The sequence below is a fragment of the Vicugna pacos genome, unplaced genomic scaffold (genome assembly GCF_048564905.1).
Source record: "Vicugna pacos unplaced genomic scaffold, VicPac4 scaffold_15, whole genome shotgun sequence".
NCBI lineage: Eukaryota > Metazoa > Chordata > Mammalia > Artiodactyla > Camelidae > Vicugna > Vicugna pacos.
The window spans coordinates 3,274,029-3,296,870 of NW_027328736.1; the positions used below are offsets into that span (position 1 = coordinate 3,274,029).

The window sequence follows — 22,842 nt, forward strand, 5'->3', positions numbered from 1 at the left end:
TTCATTCACAACTTAATCCTTTATGCTCCAGTGTTCCTGTCTGTAAAATGGGGATGACAGTGGTCCCTACTTCAGAGTCAATGTGAGGATTAAATGAGGTATGACATGCAAAGCCCTCAGAAGACTGCCTGGTGCATATTTAGCCCTCAATAAACGCCAACTTCTGTTGCAGTGTCCTCATCAACGTTATTGTCATGCGGATCATTATTCTGGGTGGCCAAATAACCAACGTCCACTACAATGTTTATGTGTGCGCACGTACATACACTGAGCTGCACGTGAAGAAACGAGTATGCACGTAGTTCTTTAAAGGAAAAATGACATGAAAACGAATTCCTTGAAGATTCATGGGGTCTTTACCCTTTGGCCCTAGCTTATGATCCACTCACGAGTGATGACAGGCCGTGACAGCCAAACCTGAGAGTGCGCAAGGCCCCCGGGGTCCCCAGCCGAAGCCTCTGCTGGCAGTGCTGGCAGTGCTGGCCCAGAAGGAGCCCAGAGCTCACTGGGCTTTCCAAAACTTTTTTAGAGCAAAACCTGTTTGCAAGTCATATCTTCTGTGAAAGCACATTATGTAACATAGACATAGTGATATTCTTTTAGTGAAAACTTGTAAGTTCAAATGTTGCCTTGTTAGGAAGGTGATCGTTGAGGACAACTGAGCTCTCCTGGCAACAAGACCTTTCGAGTGAGGATAAAGACGACAGAGACTGTCTTACACAGGCTTCAAACTGCACAAAATTTAAATTAGTAGCTGCTCCAGAGAACCCAGATTCCAGAGAAAACAGTTTGAAATCACTCCTAAATGCTGGCGTATTCAGGATGAAGTGTCTGTGCTTCTCCATTCCTGGAAGTTTCAGCCAGAAAAATAAATGCGTACACACACACACACACACACACACACACACAATACACACACACATACTGTGTATGTGTATAGTGCGTAAATGTAACAAGATGCTGATAACTGGCAAACACGGGTGAAGAGCATATGAGTGTTCACTTTTCAATTCCTTCAGCTTTTCATAGATTTGACACTTTTCACAGTAACTAATAAAAACACACTGCTAAGATAGGAAAAATGACTGTAACAGACTACACCCTGAAGACAGCCCCCAGCTCACCACTGCAACCACAGGGCCCTTGCACATGCTGGGCAGCCCAGAAAAGAGCTTTGAGGATACACTGGGACAAGTCTCCTTTAGACAGGACTAGCTCACACACTGATCCTGGTACCTGGGAGCTGTAGGATCTCGAGTGAGCTGCCTGGCTTCTCTGAGCCTCCACTTCTCCATCTTACTGATTATGAGGACAGCAGAGATGAAGCCGGATAGTAAAAGTTACAGCTGCCTTTCAGGATTAGATCAAGTATGTGAGACCCGTGTCTCTGCTGCTGTTACTGTTACTACCCTCAATTCAACCAAAAGGTTTGCAATACTGTGAGCATTTCCAGCGCCCACGCCAGAGACCCGCAACTGTTAGAGAAAGGTGACCAAAGTCATCACCGGGCTGGTTGGCAGTGACAGTCCCATAAAAGGTTGGGGTGGGGACAGGAATCAGGCTGGGAAGGCGACCACTTCTAACAGGACAAGCCCTTCTGAGACACTTGGAGAAAAGGTGACAGTGGCTTAGCATCTAACCCAGCAGGAAGGCCAGGCCAAGGAGGGGCACCCGGAGGAAGGAGGCCCAAAATGTCTGAGGATACGAGGGGCACGTTACCCCCAGAGATGCTACAAACTGAGAGGGGCCGGTTCCGAAAGGTCCAAATAAATTAGGATTGTTAATCCCGTGAGGCTGACAGACAGCAAGGAAGCAGTTACACAATCCAGCTTAGCCTTGACTGCACACACGAGGCCCCAGCCTTGGGAGTCAGAGAGAGATGGAATCCCATCAGTTTGGTGCTAGGGCTGTGGCCTTGGGCAAGCCCTGAGACCCTCTGAGCCCCCACTGCTCCTCATCTGTGGGAGGCACGTGATCGTGGACGCCCTGCAGGGGCGCACAGAGATCGAGGGTGTGAGACACCCCACCCCCACATCTGTGGTTCATGATGTGATGATCCCCTACACATAATGCCCGTGACCTGAGGGGAAGGGCAGGGTGAGTGGTAGTTAAAGTACCCCCGGGTTTGAATCCCAGCTCTGCCGCTCACTCATTGTGTGACCACAGTGACCCTGAGCAGGTAAACCACCCCCCTCCCTGCACACACCAGACCACAGCTTCCTCATCCACAGAGTGGGGACATGCGAACATCTACCCCACCCCGGGGGGGCCACTGTGGGGGTTCCACCCGCGGATGCAGGGGAAGTACTCAGAACAGAGTCTGGGACGTGGAGAATGAGAGGTGAAGTGAGCGATTTATTGTGCCTCCTCTGCGGTGTCTGATGGCTGTGAAGATGCCCGGCTGCCAGCTCTGGGCACAGTGTGCCGCTCACGTGAGCAGGCAGGAGAGCATCGCTGGAAAAGGATGGGAGGACTTGGGGCCCCGAGGGTTACAACCGACACAGAAGACAGTGAAGCGTGGAGCCCAGGGCAGTGGCCAGAGACCCCTCCCCTTGCTCTGGGACCCCCATGACTTCTAAAGCCAGCTACCACCAGCTGGCCGGGACTTTGTACCCCCAGCCAGCCATAAAAGCCAAGCTGCCGCCCCGTCTTTGTGGTCAGCTTGAGTCTGGGACACGGAGTCTAGGGTGCAGCCTCCAGCGAGGCCGGCACTGGCTTCCTGGGCTCCTCTCCCAGATCCACGATCCGGACGGCATTTTCCTTCTTGGAAAGCCAGAAGGCGGGGTAGACGGGCTCGGAAAACTTACAGTCAAACCTGTGGACCAGAGTCATGGCGTCGGGCTCCACGCCGTAAAAGGAGAGGACCCCTCTCAGGAAGTCCACGTAGACCCCCAGCCTCTGGAAAGGGCTGGCCTTGAGCGGGGTCTCCGTGTCGCTGTGCCAGGCCCTGAACTCCTTCCCATCCCAGTGGAGGCTCCAGGAGAAGCTGTTTCCAGAAATGCAGCTGTTGGGCTCCTCGCCCTTGCGGTCGATGCCCTTGTAGGTGAGGCCCACGTAGATGCCGGCCCCGGAGAGCTCCAGCTCGAAGTAGTACCTGTGCAGGTACAGGCTGTGCTGGGACAGCACCTGCTGCCAGTGCGAGAACCTGCTGGGGAGGTCCGGGTAGGGGTGCTCCCAGGGCGTGGTGTTGGTCACCTTGCGGTTGTCCTCCTGCAGCCGGAGGTACCTGTGTGCCGTGTCGGGGTCGAAGGTGACATCACAGGCATCTGAGGGCATACAGAAGGTCAGGGACCGATGGCCAGCTCGGACTGAGCCCTTCAAAGCCAGCCGGCCTCCAGAGCCCGCGAACACATCCATCTCCTGGTCCCCGTCTACCCAGCCGTGGTCCCCGCCCCGGGCAAGAGGCGAGTGAAAACCAGAAAACAGAACACAAGTGTGATGTTGTGATTGACAACGAGAAACACGTATCTGGTCTCTGCAGCCCGTTCCCAGCACAGAGCACCTTGCAATTCATTCCTGAGTGACAAGACCCCTGGGAGCATCTAATATTTGGTCTTTGACCTCAGTTCCTGACACGGAGCTCCTGAAACACTTGCCATTTCCTGGGTCATAAAAGTGTCTTTTGTTCTACTGAGGCAACTCCAGGTGGGCTCCTGGAGGGGTTGGCTGGTCACCAGAAAGACCAAGTCATGACTAGAAACTTGGGTCCCCAGTCCTAACACTTACTCTCTTGAGAAAGGAAAAGGGCTGGGACTGGCATTAATGGCCACTGGTGCCTGCGTGAGGAAGCCGCCACAAAACCCCAACAGCAGGGCTTTGGAGAGCTTCCAGGTGGGCCCTGGGGACTTCTGACTTCAGCCAAGTCAGGCAGAAGGTGTGGGCCACCTGGGGACCTACTGCTTGGGACTGGCATCTGAGGGGGTTGGGGGGGTCTAGTGGGGTCCATGTCCAGGGAGATGGTGTCAGAACTGAGCTCTACTGTAGGATGCCCAGCTGGTGGAGAACTGCTTGGCATGGGGCAGACTCCCCCACACACAGTCCCTCCCCTCAAACAGTCCCCCCAACATATTCTCTTCCTGGTCCCAGAGGACATTAGCACCCCCATGCACCCAGCTGCTCAAGCCACCCTCGAAGTCAGTTTTGACATTTCTTTTGTCCTAATCCTCCCTCATTTGGTCCCTCCCTGCCACATACACAAGCAGCTGAGCCCTGGGTCCCACCCAATCAGCAGACCACTTCACCCCCTTCCAAGCCGCTGCCAAGTCTCATCCAGCCAGCACAGCAGCTCCATCTCCTGCACCCCACACCTTCTCCCTGGTGGAGCAGGGTGCTGTGGGCTAAATCATGTCACCCGGCCTACATGTCGCCTCTGATGGTGCCCCTGCCCTTGGGATAAAGCAGTGACCCCCAACTCTGGCCTGCACAGCCCTGGGGACTGGCCCTTGCCTGCATCTCCAGCCTCGTCTCCTGCCCTCTCCCCCTTGACCTCCACGCTCCAGCCCCCTGACCTCAGACCCATCCTGAACCGGCTCCGGGCTTTGGCACAGACTCTTCCCTCCATGATGGGGCCATCGCCCCAACCGAGTCTGAGAGATCCCAACTGATCCGTTCAGGTTGCTGCTGTGAGTCACTCCTCGGAGGCCACCACCCCATCACTGCGTCGCAGAGCACCCCGCCCTCTGAACTGCGTGGTACTCATCACGATGTGTAATTACTTATTCATGTGTTTCACACGTGTCCTCCTTCTACTCTGTAAGCTCCACATTCTATCCAGGACTCTACCCTGGGCTTCTAGCTCCAGGAAGATGCTCAGTGAACACTGGCCCTGTGAGTCAGCACGAGAATACTCTCACATCTAGGGGGACTCAGGACTCCTTACAGAGTATGTGATGCCATGCCCTGGGTCGAGAAAACCAGAATGAGTCGGGGACACTCGGTTAGTGCCAGAACGCCATGATACTTTGAAGAATGCCAAGGGCAGAATGTCAACGCTCAGAGGACAAAGAGGCGGCTGACAAGTGGCTCCCCACTGGTCACGTTGACAATTTGATGGAACTTGGACCCGTGAAACACTCTGAGTCCAAAAGAGGCTAAAAGTCCGTAGCAATACTCAAAGAAGAAAAGTTACCATCGTGTTTGAAAAAGGCTGTGTTTCATTTTTATTTTAATGTTAAGAATAAGGGGTGTCTAGCTCCTCGTGTTAACTGTTATCTGTTTGCAAAACATAGATGTGCGTCTGTCAGGAAGCAGGAAAGGATAAATGTTTTTAAAAACTGTGGAGAAGCCCAGAGGTCCTGGGGAAAATGCAGAGCTGTGGCAAGAACAGGAAGTGGCCATCACATCATAACTGGAGCAGAGGGGGTTCAGGGGTCAGCCCGTCAGCGGTCACCCCCCGAAAACAAGCAGAAGCAGGGCTCAATGGCACATGCCGAAGAGACAAAGAAGCCACGTGGCCCAAAAATGGCCTTGGCCACAGAGATGCCATCCTTCCACGAGGAACTGAACCTCCCGCCTTGTTAACCATAACAAAGTGCTGATTAGAAACACAGCCTTTTTTAAAATGCTAACGGACTGGGACAAGCCCACACAATGACAGGACAATGGGCTGGGCGATTCTGGCCACTTCAGACTTACAAGGGAGCCATTTGGTAACTAGCCAGGATCTTCAAAAGGGCCAAGACAGACAAAGGGACTGGACCCAGACTGGAGGAGGCCAAGGAGACAAGGAAACATCTCTGACCCTGGATCGGACTTCTGGCCAGAAAAAGGACATTAGTAAGAACACATGGTGAAACCTGACTCAATTCCACGGGTGGAGGTAACACCCCTGCAGCAGTGCTATTCATTTCCTGGTTTGGGGCCACACCTTGTAGTTACATAAAGTGCCAATGTTTGGAGACGCTGGGTGAAAGGTGTATGGGAGCTCTTGGTGCTGCTTTGGCAGTGTTTCTGTAAGTTTGAAACTGTCTCAAGATAAAAAGTTCAAAATCTGTTTAAATTAGTGTTGTCTTAGTGTGCCACTTAAGGCTGGACCTGAGGCTGCAAGAGCCTGAAAGCTACGTGAGGGGGGCGTGCTGGCTTCCAAAGCGTCACTCGGACCGCCAGCCTGGGGAGGGGCTGCTCACAACTTACACTGCAGGAACTGCTGTCTGGTGCGGGGCTTGGGCTTCGAGGTCCGATGTCTGTGCTCAGTGACAGCCAACACCTGAGTCCTGATGTCGTACTCCTCTAGAAAATCAAGAGCTGTGAGTGCACACCTGTCCAGGTGGGCAGGGGACTCGAAGAAGCCGGGCCCCACCACCACCACTCTTCCCTGGGCTTCCAGTGGGAAGACGGGGCTGGAGACCAGTCATGTCTCAGAGAACCCTGCTCAGTGGCCCATGAAGTAACATGCGCTGAGGAAAGGTGCCAGCCTGACCTGGACTTCACTTGAAAGGACAGGCATTAGCAACCTCAGAAACTAGTCCTGGAGATGCTGGCCAATCGCATGATGTGACTAAATCACGTTCTCTGGGTCTCCATGGTAAAATAAAATCATCAAGGTAAGTGTCTGTTAGCACCACGGTCTAGCAGAAGGATGGCTTTGAAGATGAGGCCCCCCGTCCCAATTCTGCCCTGCCCCGACTCTCTCACTTCCCCCGTGGACCGCTCGGAGACACCACAGAGCATGGCTCCTCACCCTCCCTGGAGCTCTCCTGGAGCTTCTCCTTGTAGCTCTGCAGCAGCTGGATCAAGTGCGCGGTGGAGTCCACGATGACCTTGCGCATGCTGGAGAGCTTGTCCTTGAGTCCGATGTAAACACTCGGGAAGGCGCAGTCCTCTGCGTTCTTGAACTTGCAGTACTCCTGTGGGGAAGGAAACACAGCAGCACTTGCCCTGGCATCTGCATTCCTTAATCCAGGCAGCCCTTCTCAATGTTAACCTCCCACATCTGTAAAATGGGCTCCTGGTAACATGCGCTTCACAAAGAGAGTGCAGGTTATGTGTCCAGTTCAGCGTCTGACAACATAGGAAGCATTTATTTGTTTTTTTAAACTGGGAAAGTGGGCTTTTAAAAATCAGGAGACTTTGCTGTACGCCTGAAACTAACATTGTAAATCGACTACACTTCAATTAAAAATAAGAATGAAAAAATATCAGACAAGCCCCAAAAGTAGATAGATAGATAGACAGACAGATAGATAGATAGATAGATAGATAGATAGATAGATAGATAGATAAATAAATAAAAATCAAAGGATACTAGACACCAAGAACAGCTGCAACACACAACCCAGACAGGGAACCAAAGAACAAAATGCTATGCCAACAGCCCAGATGCAGGGAGCAGTCCTGCAACATTCATTCCTTCAGTACTTTTTTTGTAATAACTTAAACACAAGCCACGGTTGGGATGGAGGAGCTGGTGCAGCACTTGGAAGATCTCAGACAAATCCTCGGACAAGAAAGTTTGCTGCCTTTTTCTTCCAGGCTCAATCTGATACAGAGTTTTCCCTAATTCTTGTTCTGTGCTTTGGAGTTTGAAATGCTTTTTCACACTAAGCCGTTTATGCTTCAAAACTCGGCAGTGATCAGGATAGTCTGCTTTTAGATGTAACATGTTATCAAAATTCAAAGGCAATTGAAGCACTGAATTGCAGACTGGATACAGCAGAAAACTTAGTGATGGAAACAGTTGTACTAAAATGGTTAGATTAATGGAAGAAAAAGTCCAAGGCAGAGACGTGATAGAAAAATAAACATTTTAAGGCTGTATATAGATTTAGCACCGTATATGATAAAAGTAACACTTCAAATTACTGGTGGACAATACATGTGGTCATTTCCAATGGCTGCAAATTGAGGGAAAAAGAAGTTATGTTTAATTGAACTAAGTTATCCTGTACTAAAATATGTTTTTGTTAGATTTTTTATGTTAAAGTTACAAAAGATGAAAAAATAAGGAGAAATTATTTATATACTCTTTGCGGAAATGCATGACATATTTCCTTTGCTTTGATATTGAAAGCTGAAGGAACAGGACATCCTTCAGTGTTTCCGTCTCCCTTTCTGCCTGCTGCTCTTTCTCCTAGTCATTACAAGGTTAACGATGCTTATTTTTGGGTGGTGGGAGTGTGGATTGTGGTCCTTCATATTTTTCTGTATTTTCCAAGTGTTTTTTTCACAACAAACATTTTGTTGTAACTAGAAGGGAATTTTTTCGAACATACAATCCAAAATTATTTGTGTTTAGGAATATTAGAGCTGAAGGAGCCTCGGAAATGATTGACTCTGCCTTGGTTGTTTGATAAATGAGGAATTTGAGACCCAGAGAGGTTAAGCGTCTTGCAAAAACTACACAGCGCTCTACCGATGGACCCAGGATGATGGAATTCACAACCTAGTTTCCTTCCCTGCAGGTTCGTGTCCTTCGGGTCTGGTTCTGAGGGCATGTGGCTTAACCTACAACGAACAGCACGTGTAATGAAAGCCCCCGTCTCCTCTACTGGGCCGTCCTCAGTCACTCCTCAGTCACCCAGCACACGCACCCCTCTCTGAAAGGCAGCAGGACTATTCTCACCCCAGCCAGGCCAGCCTCTGCCCAGCAGTCGGGGTGGTCTGTGGAGCACACAGACCTGAGCTCATCATTCTTCATCTGACGTCCTCCCCCAGCTGCTGCAGCTTCATTTCAGGATGAACAAACTTCTCTCGCAGCCAGACACCTGCCTGGCCCTGCCAGCCTCACCTCCCTTCACTCTGTGCCCGGCACCCCCCACCCCATCCTGTGAAAGCCACTTAGCTCCCCAGATCGGCTGTGCTTTCACAAACCTCTCTGCCTTGGTTCTGCACATGCGGTTCCTTCTCCTGGGACGTGACTCATCTTCCACGACCCGGTTCCTGCCGCCCCACTCTGGGAAGCCTTCCCTCCGGTCCTCCTGTCCTCTGCCGAGTCAAGACCTGCTTCCCTCTGTCCCAGAACTCCCTGTGCACCCCATTTATCAAGGAGCAGTCCCCTTCCAAGCAGAGGGTGTCCCCTGGCGTCTGCGGCATGGCTGACAGTAACTCCAGGAACAGCACAGTGTTGCCGATGGCAGAAATCCGCTCCAGCTCCTGCCTGGTCCTCTCCATCTCCACGCTCCTGTTCTCCAGGTGGGTCTTGATGCCGTTGGCCTGGCCCAGAGCCGCTTGCTCCTTCTCCTCCAAGAAAAGCATCACGTCGCCCTGGGCCTTCCTCATGGCAGCAAGGAGCTCCCCAAACTGCTCCTCAGCCACGGCCTTCACCTCGGACACTGATACCTGGGGGATGGCGGGCAGGGAAAAGCCTGTGAGCCAGGCATCCAGCTGTCTCAAAGCAAACCTGAGAAACCTGCATATTGGGGAGCAATTTTCTATCATAAATGGAAGACTTCATGCTCATATGAATCCTGGGTTCCCGGGAAAAGAGAATGGACTCTCCAGGCTGTAAGTAACTCTTTACCAATCATTAACTTAGTCCCTCATCCATCTGAGGGGAGAGTGAGTTATCTGACCTCTGGGTCCAGCTCTGACAGTCGGGCTGCTCTTTGAGTTTCTGAAATTGATTTTCCTACCGGGGCAAGGTGTGCATGCAGTATACTTGATAGTTATATTTCTTGTGGTACATTAATAATCTGGCTTCTCTGTACCAATCAGCAGCACGAATTCGCCTATCTCTGCATTTCATTATGCCAGTTAAACTGCCCACTGGATCTATCTGTGCCAAAAGCACGTCTAATCTTACGGTGTCCGGGCCAGGCACAAAATGTTTAGGGCGTGTGCAGGTGACCACAGCACCTGAGGATTTCAGACCGAGCACACCTGTGCGGAATGGACTGCTACATTCAAAAGTGTATAAAACAAGCTCCACGTGATCCATACTGAGGGTCCGCGCAATGGCACCTGTGCATGTGGGATTCAGCCCTTTCACAGGGTGAACATCCCTTGTAAATGCTTTCAGGCATATCATATTTAGATCATCAATCCGAGTTTTAAACGGTTTCCTTCTCTCTGTGGCGGCTTTAAGTCCTGGTGCTGACAGCTCCCCCGACAGTGTCCAGTTCGAAATGACATTGTTAAGCTTCATGGCAAGGTCCTGGGTACCATCTCCTGTGCTCGCACTCCCTCCACCCCGCTCCACAGCCCAGGGCCCGTTCTCGGCCTGCCTCAGTCTCCCGCACTGCCCCCCGCGCCCATTCCATCCAAGAGCTCTCTGAACGGCCCCTCCAGGTGCCGTTTTCTGTTCCTCTTGGAGTCCTGCTGCCTGTCTAGTCACTTTTTTAATTACATAAAATAGTAACAAATAACAGCCACACAGTGTGTATCATGTGCCAGGCACTGTTCTGAGCACTGCATACATATTATCTCATGGCAACCTCAAAAAGGTAGGTACAGATGGCCCTCTGTATCTCTGGGTTCCACAGTCACAAATTCAACCAACCACTGGAAAATATTTGGGGGAAAATATACCAGAAAGTTCCAAAAAGCAAAACTCAAACTTGCCAAGCCAACAATTATTTACACAGTGTCTACATTAGATCAGCTATTATAAGCAACCCAGAGGTGGTTTAAAGTATCTGGGAGGATGTGACAGGTTCCATGAAAATACGAGGCCGCTTTATATAAGGGACCCGTGCATGCGTGGATTTTGGCACCATGGTGGAGGCTGGGGTTGTCCTGGAACCAGTCCCCGTGGAGACCAGGGGACGACTGCACCATCATGGGCCCCATTTCTTAGGTAAGGAAGCTGAAGCACCACTGAGTTAAGTGCTTTGCCCCAGACCACACAGCTGGGCCCAGTTCTTGTCTCCAGAGCCTGCTCTTTTAACCTTCATTCTACCCGGTCCCTCAGCAGGGGTGAGGCAGGGATCCCCACGGCTGCGCCCCGTCCTACGACCCAACCCGGGGGCGCCTGGCTGAGTGCTCAGCAGCAGTCAGGTGTGCTGAAGCCCAGCAGGGGAGCCCGGCCAGCCTTACCAAGACAGATTTATGGTTGGCTTGGAGCCTGGCGATGGCATTTTCATTCAGCTGGAGCTTCCGCTCCAGGTCTAACTGGGTGCCCCGAAGCTCCACCTGGGAAGAGGAAAGGACAGCATTACAGAGGAGGGAGCCCAGGGCACGGGGAGGGATCCCAGGGGCAACAGCACCATCGCCCCTTGTCCATCTTAGTCTGCCTCAGAAGCTGCTCTCAGAAGGCAGCTTGGAGAGCCCTCAGCAGAGGCACAGAGGGTCCCCTCCGGGGCTGAGCTCGGCTGCACCAGCTGTTGCGCTGCGCTGGTCATCACTAGACATCTCTGTGCATTACCATGTATCATCCCAACCATGCCCAGGGTGCGTAAATCCATCACCTCCATTTCACGGGTGATGAAATGGGGCCACCTATCCAAGGTCACACAGTTGTCAGTGGAGTTGAGCCCCGGCCTTCCAGCCTCAGAACAGCGCAGGCGTGGAACTGGGGCGAGGGATCACACAGGTTCCGCTTGGCAGCTGAGACTTTGCAAAAATCACCTTAACGCCTCCACACTTCCATTTCTCCAACCATGAAATGGGGAGACGCTAAAGGGCCTAATTTACGGGGTCACTGGGGACGGGATGAGACCATGCGTGTTTACAGGAACTCTGGACAGTGGCGGGCATGTTGTAAGTGTAATCAACATCAGCGGTGCCCTTATCGCATCGACACTGTCACCGGCATCCCCTGGCTGCTTTCCATCAGGGACCCTCTCTCTCCTGGAGGCCGGCGGAGCGAACCCTCCCGGCCGAGGCCAGTGTCTGCCGAGAACCTTGGGTTCACCTGCTCGGACCCCACCACCCATCTCCTGTCTTGCCTCCTAGGGCTCCCTGAGCACTTTCTGAAGCCTGCCAAGGCACGAAACCCAAGCCTCTGCAGACTTTCAGGCCCCGTCACCTTCCTGGCTGCGGAGGACACAAGGCCGCAGCAGCACAGAGCAGAGCTTTCACCCCTTTAACAGCAGCGTGCACGTGCGCTCGACTGTGAGTCGCTGTGCACGAGCAGCCCTAACTCGAGGGCTGCTCCCCTCCTCCCCCTGGAGCCTGTGGGAATCCCAGGCTCCGGAGGGAGCCCAGTCAGGCGCGGATCCGCCTCACCCTGCAGAAGGCAGGTAACTCTTGCTCAGGCCCTGGGGCACTGAATCAGGGCAGAGAGAGCCCGGGTGACCTCCCACCTAGAGACCTGAGGTTTGGTGCCCGGAAGTGGGTGGCAGGGGAGGCAGCAGGGCCTGGCCTATTAGGGGGCAATTGTGGGGTCTTGGTCTGTCTAAAAGGCCCGCCCAGTGACCTGCTTCATGGTAGTGGGAAAACATGAACTCTTGTTCGAAGGAGATGGAAGACACAGCAGAACCCCAGCAGCAGCAAGCGTGGCTGTGAGAGCATGTTGAAGCGACCGGCCCAGCATGATCCAGGGACCCCCAGACAGTGTCCAGTGAGGGGGCGTCTCCCCTCTGTCTGCAGATGCCATAAAAGGAGAAAAGGACTCCGGAGTCTGATGGGGACCTCTGAGTGAGTCACCCCAAGAGCAGGCACTCCCCATTACCACAATAGGTGGGGCCGCTTTGGGAGATCAGTATCTCCAGTTATTCCTGTTCCCAGAAAATGATGGGGTGTCTCCGACCCTGGCTCTGGGGTTTCCCAGGACTTCAGCAGTGCACACACCTCAGGCCAGGGCGGGCCTTGCACCAAAGGACAGCAGTGCCAATGAGCGGGGACGGCTCCACATCGAAGGGCACGGAGAGTCCTGCCTGCGTCAGCAGGGTAACAACAGATGTTGTATAAAAGCCATGGCATCGAGGTCCAAACACCTGCCACCCGCTGGCTTTATGACCCTCATCACACCGTGTAGAGTCTCCTCTGGTGCCACAAGGTATGTCAGCAGAATCGTTTTTGCTTCTACCTCCAGGGCAGAGGGGCACCCGGAGGTTGGTGGCCAGGTCAGGAACAGCAAAGGGAGTGAGAAGAGAGGAAATCCCAGTTGGTGTCACTTCCTTTGTGTTTCCCTTCTGGAGAGCCTGCTCTGGGAACGCTAGAGTTACCCCTCCCCGGGCCGACTCTGTTCCTCGGTCACTGGTCAGAACCCACTATGTGCCAGTCCAGTATATAAGACCCTCCCTGCTCTTGAAACACTTACAGCCCAGGAGAATGTGTAAGAAAAACAAGGTTAAAAGAAGATGTGGTATATTTATACAATGGAATACTACTCAGCCATAAAAACCAACAACATAACGCCATTTACAGCAACATGGATGCTCCTGGAGAATGTCATTCCAAGTGAAGTAAGCCAGAAAGAGAAAGAAAAATACCATATGAGATCGCTCATATGTGGAATCTAAAAACAAAACAAAACAAAACAAAACAAAACAAACAAACAAAAAAAACAAAGCATAGATACAAAACAGAAATAGACTGACAGACATAGAATACAAACTTGTGGTTGCCAGGGGGGCGGAGGGTGGGAAGAGATAGTCTGGGATTTCAAAATTGTAGAATAGAAAAATAAGATTATACTGTACAACACAGGGAAATATATACAAGATCTTATGGTAGCTCACAGAGAAAAAAATGTGACAATGAATATATATATGTTCATGTATAACTGAAAAATTGTGCTCTACACTGGAATTTGACACAACATTGTAAAATCATTATAAATCAAAAAAAATGTTTAAAAAAAAAAAAGAAAGAAGAGAAAAACAAGGTTACATAACACTGAGTCCAAGGCATTCCTCAGAAATTCTAGGGGAAATCCTTTTCCTGAATGGCCTCAGAGCACCCGCCTTTTGGCAGCCAATGGGCCATGAACAGTGCTGGTTAGCTGCTCCCCGAACCCTGATGCCTTGTGGCTCTCAGAACTTGGCCCCTGCTCTGTCTGGGGACTGGGTCTGCAGTCAGCACCCAGTCCCGAACCTTCTGGAACGAATGCTGAGGTTGGATACAATGACCCGCCACACATGGACGTCAAGATCTCAGATAGGGCCCAGCTCACGTCTTCCCTCTCCAAGATCCCCGCCCTGGCCTGACTGTGGGGCCTCCCTCCTCGGAACACGCGGCAGGACAGTTGTGTCCCCAGCCCTGTGGAACCCCGGGAACCAGGGACCTGCCCGGCCTTCCTGGTTCGAGCCCACACTCCCTGAGACAGGCAGGGAAGCCTCACACTTAGCCCGTGGGAAACACTCGATGATGTTTGAAAAACTTGACGAGGAACAGGAATGAGTCACATGCAATTCATGGGTCAGAATAAACAGAAAGGCAGTCACAGAAGGAGTGCAAATTTCCCAAAGCACATGCACACGCACACACATAGCCTCACTTCCACGGCAGTGAGCCTGAGGTCAGGGAAGGCGAGAGGAGTTAAGACCAGCCACTCTTAAAAGCTAAGGGGCCCCAGCCAGTAAGAAGAGTATGGAGGTGCCTTAAAGAACTAAAAATAGAGTTACCATATGATCCACTATAAAATAGATAAACAACAAGGTCCTACTGTACAGCACAGGGAACTATAGTCAATACTTTGTAATAACCTACAACGGAAAAGAATCTGAAAAAGAATATATGTGTGTGTATAATTGAGTCACTATGCTGTACACCTGAAACTAACACAACATTGTAAATCAACTGTATTTCAATTAACAAAAAATGCTAAGAGGCCCCAGGAAGCTGGCCTAGGCAGGAGGAAGAGCTGAGTCCCCACTGGGGAGAGCTGGGCTCTGGAAGCCCAGCAGACAGAACAAACAAGCAAAGAACACCCAGAACGCCCAGATCCAAACAGAGGGTCTGCCCACTGGCCCCGTGAGACAGCGTGGGGCTTCTGAAGGGGCTCAGTCGGCGAGCTGAGTGATCGGCTGCTCTGCGGACCGGATGCAGGGTCCCAGCTGCTCGTGTCCTCATGGCTGACCCCTCCAGTCTCAGTCCCCGCTGCACGACAGGCCTGCCTGAGTAACCAGCCCTTAACGCGGTCCACAGTGACCTTCAGCAAGCAGCTCCAGCAGGTCTGGGCTGGCTGGAGGAAAGACTGAGTTTCTGGAGCCTTACTGATGTCTAACAAAACTTGCAAAATAGCCCTGGTGGCAGGTGTAGCCTTGTCGCATACATCAACTGTGTCTTCTGAGCTGATCTCTCAGGCTCCAAAGATGGGGCAGGGCCATCTAGAGCCTGGCTATACTTACAGAGCGTACCTACTCCCCGCATAGAAAGCAAGGAGACAGGATGGAAAGGCACGAACTCTCACAGGCAGACCAGCGAGCAGAGGCTGTGACCTGGGCCAGCTCCAGGGACCTGGGGCACAGAGCTGCTGCATTGAACCTATAACCTCGAGTGCGTTCAGCACCAAACCGTCCGAGGGCCGGTACCCAGTTGTCTGTGCTTCCCCACACACAGCTCTCCTAAGATGTCTGAGTTTGGGGTTCCACACAAGTCCCCCTGTTCAAAGTTACAGTTACCCTCAGTCTCCGTCATGCACCAGCTTCCACTACGTTTCAAATTCACGTTGTACCTGTGCCACCACAGGCACAGAATTTCTGAGAGACAGAAGAAACTGTAAATGGTGGCATTTGCCTCTGAGGAGGGGGATGGGACACCCAGGGCAGGAGGGGGACCTTTTCTGGGTAAAATCCATTGCAGGATTTCACAGAGATAGTTTCTCAATGTGTGCACACATCCCTTTTCCAGTTACATATCATAGAATTCAGATATTACACCCTGAATAAGGGAAGAGCAGTACACTTTGCCTTTATCTTGCTACTCTAAGAGTGGCAGGTTTTGTGTGCAAAAGAACAAACAAAAAGTAAGGCTATAATACCGTGATCTTGGGGTCTTTGCCTGTGTTCCTCCAGTGGGCGGCTTTCCAGAAGCTTCCATCCCTCACTTCCTGACTTAGCCGTTTGCAGGAGTTTGGACAAACGCAGTGAAGATGAGGAGTCACCACCTCACTGAGTCATTCGAGGACTGGATGGGGAAACCCACGGAAAGCGTTTAGCAGCTGGCAATGCTCCACGAAGGCGGATTTCCTCAAGGACCCGGGCTGCTGTCCTCTCACCTGTCTGATGACCCAGAGTCTCATCTCGGCTGTGAGTGTGGGGGGTGGGTGGCAGTGACCTGCTCTCCTGACCGGACATTCCCCGACCTTGGAGGTGCTGGGAACAGTTAGCAAGGGGACTGTAGAGCTGGAAAACGTGACTCATTGGCACCTGGAACACAGAGCTTTCCAGAAGAATTCCCACTAACACTGGATGAAATCCAAGGGAGGGCATGGAGGAGGGACCCTGGCAAGTAGCCTGTCCTTGGAAAGCTCCTTCCTCAGCGGCCCAGGGTCCCTGGGACCAGAAGCTGCCTCGGGCCCCGGCGGCCATGGTCAGTGCCAACAGGGAGCTGCAGGGAGTGTGAACACAAGATGCGTGGGACAAAAGTCAACTGCACTCCCCACTGAGAAAGAAGTGCTCCTGGAAAGTCAACGTATGAGAAACAGCCAGTGACTCCGAGCCCGGGAGCTTCTTCAGGCTCTCGGCTTTTGGGCAAAGGAAAGCCAGTTGTTCTGGAAACAGTTTCCCTATCTGATGGGAATAAAGTCACAGGCTCGGAGAACAGTGTTTCTCAGTCTCTTCTGGTACATCTGTCTGATGAGGTTTACTTCCCCAGGTAAGCCAACCTTGACATTGTACCTGGAGGGAAGTTTCCCATTCTCTGTTACCTCGACACTGTTCAAGCCCTTGGATGTCACGCCCGGTATCTCAGAGGGGCCCTGTCTACTGATCTCTCATTTCAGGTAAAGTGGGGAAGAGAAATTAGGGGGAAGTTTTGTTCTTTGCTCTTGAATTTCTGCCGAAGTTTGCATTTCATTCATTGCCACCCAGATCCAGCCAGAGGGAAACACCTCTGCCCTCAGCCCCGCACCCAAGCACGGGTCAGTCACCGAAAGCTAAGTGAGAAACAGCAGGAGACTGCCAGGAAGAGGAGCGACAGACACGGACAGAGCGGGCACAGGGACAGCAGGACCGAGCTGGGACAGAGTGACCCACTCCAGTTTCCCTGGGCACAGGGTCTCCCCACCTCTCTCTTTTGGGTGGACCCCAGCACTCACCTCCTTGTCCCTGCGGGCAGCGTCCAAGGAGACCGCAGCATGACCCCGGTGCTCACCCTGGCCACACTCCTGGCAGATGCACTGCCCATCGGGGCAGCAGAAGGCGACCAGCGGGCGGCGGTGGGCCAGGCAGACGTGCAGGTCCTGGTCCTTGACGGGCTTGGCCAGCTGGTGGCCATGCAGTCTGCTGTTCTCCTGGTGCGGCCGCAGGTGTTCCGGGCAGTAGTTGACCATGCAGGTCAGGCAGGACTTCACGGCCCTCACCCTGCTGGCCCCGAGGCAGAAGTCACACAGGACCTCCTCCTCCGCCTCCACCCCGGGCCCGCCCGGCCACGCAGAGACTGTCCTCTCCGGGGGGGTCCCCAGGGGACCCATGTCCTCTCCTTCCCCCGGGCTGGCCAACCCACAGTCTGGGCTGAGCGTGGTCAGCGGGTGAGCGGGGACCCCGGGCAGTGGCCCTGGAGCCATTAGATCCAGCTCGGCCATGTGGAAGGCTCGCTGTCTGTCCATCTGTCTGCCCCTTGGCCCAGGATCCCGCTGCGAGTCAGACAAGGGAACCATGCCCAGATGACTGCAGCTGCTGCAGAGTTTTAACTGTTTCCTCCCCCTGGGGAGCTCACGCAGTCATTACCCCACTCGAGCTTGGACACCAGCCAGCGGCGGTGACACAGGCCGACCGACTGCTCAGGCTCAGGGTGGCCAGCCCTGCCCCTCCTCCTGCCCAGAACCAGAACTCCGACTCCTGTGTTAGTCAGTCCCCCACAGACTCAGCCCTGCCACCAGGCCCACTCTGAAAAGACCAGAGATTCCTGAGCTCTGCGGGCAGAAGTTCACTCTGCTTTGCGTGGCCTGACTGGCTCCATTTTTTGTTTTCAGGTTTCAAAGGGACCCAAAATGTAAGGACTTCAGCCACAGGACAGGCTTTCATCCTTTCCCATCTCCAGGAGACAGGCTACAGGTGGGTTTTCAGTGGCGATCGGGAGAGTCAGGAAGACCTTGTCTCCTTCCACATAAAGCTCCATTCCGACACCTGAACACCTGCCCAGGGGCTCGTGGGGGGATGGGGGGCCCTGCCCACTTACTAAGGTTTTCCTAGACATGGTGTGTGGGTCAAAGCACCACAGACTGCGTTAAATAAAGAAACGTGTCTTCTCCCAGTCCTGAGGCTGGAAGTCCGAGATCGAGGTGTCAGCAGCGATGGTCTCTTCTGAGGCCTCTCTCATTGGCTTGTAGACGGTTGTCCTCCCCCCGTGTCTTCACATGGTCTCTCCTCTGCGCACGTCTGTGCCCTAATCTCCTCTTTTCATAAGGACACCAGTCAGATGTGGATTAGGGACCACCCTAATGAACTCATCTTACTTGAACGACTTCTTTAAAAAGCACAGTCTCCAAATACAGCCACAGTCCCAGGCAGAGGAGGTTAGGGCTTCAGTGTATGAATGGGGGGCACAATCCAGCTCATAATCAGTGGCCAGAGGATGAGATAAGCATCTACCTACTTCGAAGAACAGTGCTCCCAGACCCCCTCGCTGGGTAGGGGGACACAGCACACTTTGCATTTGCCAGACGGGCACCAAAGGACCCAGGATTATTCCAGGATACCTGGCCCCCAACTTCTGTGTCCTAGAGAGGGTCTATAGCTTCCCCCCAGGATTTCTTCAGATATGCTCAAGTGGATTTGGAAAGCTATTGGAACAGAGAGGGAACCGGGGGGTGAGGGTGCTGGTCCAGCTCGCCCCTGAGATTGGGGGTTGGGGTGTCTCCAAGACATCCCCCTCCCCATGGCTGTCCACTCCTGGTTGGGTTCTGCGGGATCCGGATTAAACCAGATAAACCAAGGCGCGATTCTTGTCACTGACCAAGGCATTTCAGAAATCCAAGAAATGCTGCATGGCGTTGGATGGCATGGGGGACTGTAATAGTCTATCCAGATACAGGCCTGCTTGTCCACCTGCCCCGAACACGCACATCGTGATCGCCTCACTCGGCCCTTTCAGCAATGCGAAGTTTCCTGAGTACCCCCAACCCCACTGCTGGAGGCGCCCAGAAGGGGCCTCCCGCATTTCATTTCACGGTTTTACACCTCCGGCCAGGAGAGAAAGGAGCCGGCTTGTCCTGGCCCCTACCGGTCTGGGGCTTTCGCCAACGTCCATGAATAGGGTTGCTTTTCAGAATGCTCTGGTTCTGGCGGCTGAACTGGTCCACCCAAGTGCCACAGAGCCTTTAATCTTTTGGGGGAAGGAGAGGGAAGGTGAGGGAAGGTGGCCTGGCCGCCCTGCCTGACCGGTTCCACAACCTCAGGTTCCCACTGGGGGTACTGAGCCAGCCTCTCACTCATCTCCTGTTCTTCCCCCCACCATCTCATGCCCACCCTCCCCTCCTTCATGAATGGTTCCCCTGCCCGCCATTCTCTCCCGCTAACCCCACAGGGCTCGCTCAGCCCAGCCGGTGGCCCACTGGAGCCCTGAGCTAGCAGACGTTCCACAACAGCGTGGAAAACAGGAAAGCTGAATTTTCGGTCCCAGCCTGACCTGGGAAAATCATTTGTCCTCTCTTAACCTCAGTTAAGACAAGATCAGACCTGCCCCTCTGATGTCATACGGCCCCCCAACACCACTCTCTCCTCCCCTCCAGGCCAGCCTCCCTGCACGCAGCCTTGCATGAAGCAAGTGTCTATTTCGCAAAATGGATGTAATTTCCTGCTTTCCTGAATCAAACCTGCCGCCACAGACACCAGGGCCACACCGTGGTTTGGGATTCCTTTCCGGAACTGAGGGAGGTTTCCCACCCGGCATTCTGAGAACTCAAACTCTACTGAACCATGTGGGAGGTAACTGCAGGCAGGCAGGCAGGTAATCGTTCATCCTTCACCCAGTGGATTCTGTGATGAACTATCCCACAAGCTGACAAACTCCCGAAGGGCCCGTGAACAGTGACTGCAACTCCCCTCCCAATTTGTGGGTTTCATGCCATCACCTTGAGGAATATGGAAGACCTCAAGTAGAGCTTTCTTAATCCAAAGACTCTATCTGGCCATTTCAGGTTAAAGGAAGCCCCTAAGTTTTCCTCCTAAGTAAATAGCTTCAAAATTCTCACTGAGCAGTTTTCATCTGCGTCTCTGTGAAGCCGTGCAGAGCTGTGATCCACAAACGTAGGTGGTATTTGTCCACCAGCCTGCAGAAATTAAGAAAAAGCAGGCAATCAGACTGTGTGGAAAATAAGAATAACAAAATTAACAAGTCATATATCTAAATTTGATCAATTTTAAGGGACGATACTTTATTGAGACTGTGTCCTTCACCCTTGTCTGGAATGGAAAGTCTTCACGTTTAGGAGACCACGGTGAGAGCAGTGAGGGTGGAGTCACCTGGGAGAGCCCCACCTAAGCTCGTCCTCCAAATTCACCGTCCAGCTTTCCTGGTAAAACCCAGAGTCCGAGACCCAGAGCTGGAAGCTGCATCACTCTTCCAGAAACTGGCCCAGGCTTCTCCTGGTTCACCCAGGGGGTGGGCCCAGGGACCATTCTGGCCAGGGTCACTATCAGCAAACTGGTCCCCAGCCCTGCTTCTCTCATAAAATGAGAAGACAGCCTCATGGGCCGTTTTGGTGATTAACAACTGCCAGACAAGAGACCAAACTGAAGGAGAGGAGAACCAACCCAGAGGAGACTCTGTCCGAGACTCGGAACCACCCCACCCCGCCCCGCCCCCGAGCCCTGTCGCCGTGGGTCGAGGCTGGCAGGAGGGGCCGTCCCCGGGTGCTGCCCGAGCCTTCTCTTCACAAAGACTGGGACACACACACTGGTTCAGAAAACAAGACTGGGAGTTCAAGTAGGGTCTGCCTTGCCTGTGAGCAGCACCTGCAGGGAGCCCCTGGGGTCATCTCCTCCCTGAGCCACAGCCGGTCTGGCTTTGGCTCGTTCCCCAGTCCCCCTTTTTTGCCCACAGGTGTGGCCCTGGTCCACCCTCAGTCAGCCCTCCTCCAGCCAGCCAGGCTCCCAGGGCCAGAACTAGCAGCTGGGCCTCCCAGGAACCTCTGGGGGTCCTTCTGTGCCCTGGAAAGGCAGAACTCAGGAACTCGACCGAACTGTCCAGTTACTCTCATAAATTCCAGACCCAAAGACATGACATGTTATGTGGCCTGTGCTGAACACACCCCTGGAACTGTGCTCTGTCCAACCTCCATAACAACGCTAAGAAATATGCGTACAAACACCCAAAGGAGGATTTCTGGAAACTCCATGCTGTTTTCAGGTCTTCTGCCCGTTTTTCAATTGGTTGGTTGTTTGGTTTGTTTGTTTTGATGCTGAGTTGTATGAGCTGTTTATATATTTCGGAAATTAACCCCTTATCAGTCACATCATTTGCAAACATTTTCTCCCATTTAGTAGGTTGTCTTTTCATTTCGTCAATGGTTTCTGTTGCTGTGCAGAAGCTTTTAAGTTTAATTATGTCCCATTTGTTTGTTTTTGCTTCTATTTCTTTTGCCTTAGGGGACAGAACCAAAAACATATTGCTGCAATTTGTCCTGCCTAGCACCAAGGGACACGATGGGCCCAGGGCAGGCAGCAACCACTCTGGCATTGAGGGACAAATATTCTGATCATCAGTATTTTTTATCAAAATATTTGCCATTAAAAGAGGATGACAGAGGAAGCTTTCACATACTGAGGTAAGGGCAAGTCATTCTGGCTCATACATGATTTGACTTAAACTTTATGCTAATCACAACAGCTGTTCTGTGGCCTGTCCAGCATACACTGTATATCTATCTGCTTTAGCCATGGAAGAAAAGAATGCATCTTAAAAAAAATCTAAGTGGAGTAACTATGGTTCGAGCATCTCTGCACGTGGAGTTTGGTGAAGCTCAAAGGGGTGCACGGCTGATAACACAAACACCAGCATCAATGCTGAGGGCGCTGCATGCACTCCATGGGCGAGTCTTCGCAACAACCCTGAGACAGGTGCTGTCACTATTCCTGTTTAGCAGAAGGGGAAAACAAGCCTTCCGAAGTTAAAGACCTTGCCCAGAGATCCTGGGTTCTGAACCAGCTGGAGTTTGAACCCAGGAGGCTGACTCTTGATGCTGTAGGGGAGCAAAACTAGACCCTAAAGTGTGTCTCTTTGGCATGCGGATTAGTTTAGGCCGATTATTTTTAAGAAGTCTCAGGAAGTCTTTCTGTTTATCTCCCCAGACTGCCTAAAAGAATGTAGAATGGGGACCTGCTCCAGGAGAGGAGCTCTCACCAGAGATAACTATTGTGCCAACTGGTGTAGCAGACAGGGAGGAACCCAGCAAACATTTGTTTGTCTGTTAAGATTCCTCTCCAAGTCCCATTGTCTCTGCTGGCCCAGCAAACATTTGTTTACCAAAATCTGCTTTTCCATCTTTATGTGAATTGCCTTCCTCCCCTTTGAAGTCCCAAACCACTGCCCCCAACATCCTCTTTTGTCTTTACTGAAGGTGGTATTTAAGAAGAGGGTTTTGACCATTTGGGTGAGTTTCTCAGTTTTCCTGAGTCTCTTGCACGTGCATGTTATTAAACTTTTAACTTCCTCCTGTTAATCTGTCTCATGTCAATTTAATTCTTAGGCCAGCCCGAAGAACCTGGAAGGGTAGAGGGAAATACCTTCCTCCTCAACAACGCTAACCGGGACACAGCTACAGGTTCTATTACAATGCGCGTGACCACACCGCACGGTGTTCATGCTCCTCCAGCCATCTTGGAATGGGCTCCTCTTGGTTAATTACTTATTTTTTTT

The 22,842-nt window shown here is 52.4% G+C and overlaps 1 protein-coding gene across 1 annotated transcript; it reads right to left on the minus strand.

The window, feature by feature from the left end:
- Positions 1-2,303: 2,303 nt before the first annotated feature.
- LOC140685414 (tripartite motif-containing protein 16-like) lies at positions 2,304-17,566 on the minus strand. Its single transcript, XM_072957025.1, has 7 exons — positions 17,081-17,566; positions 10,972-11,067; positions 9,044-9,276; position 8,890; positions 6,680-6,845; positions 6,133-6,228; positions 2,304-3,266 (listed from the first exon to the last, which is right to left on the minus strand). The coding sequence occupies exons 1-7, from the start codon at positions 17,564-17,566 to the stop codon at positions 2,683-2,685; spliced, it is 1,662 nt and encodes a 553-aa protein (XP_072813126.1). The 3' UTR covers positions 2,304-2,682.
- Positions 17,567-22,842: the final 5,276 nt, after the last annotated feature.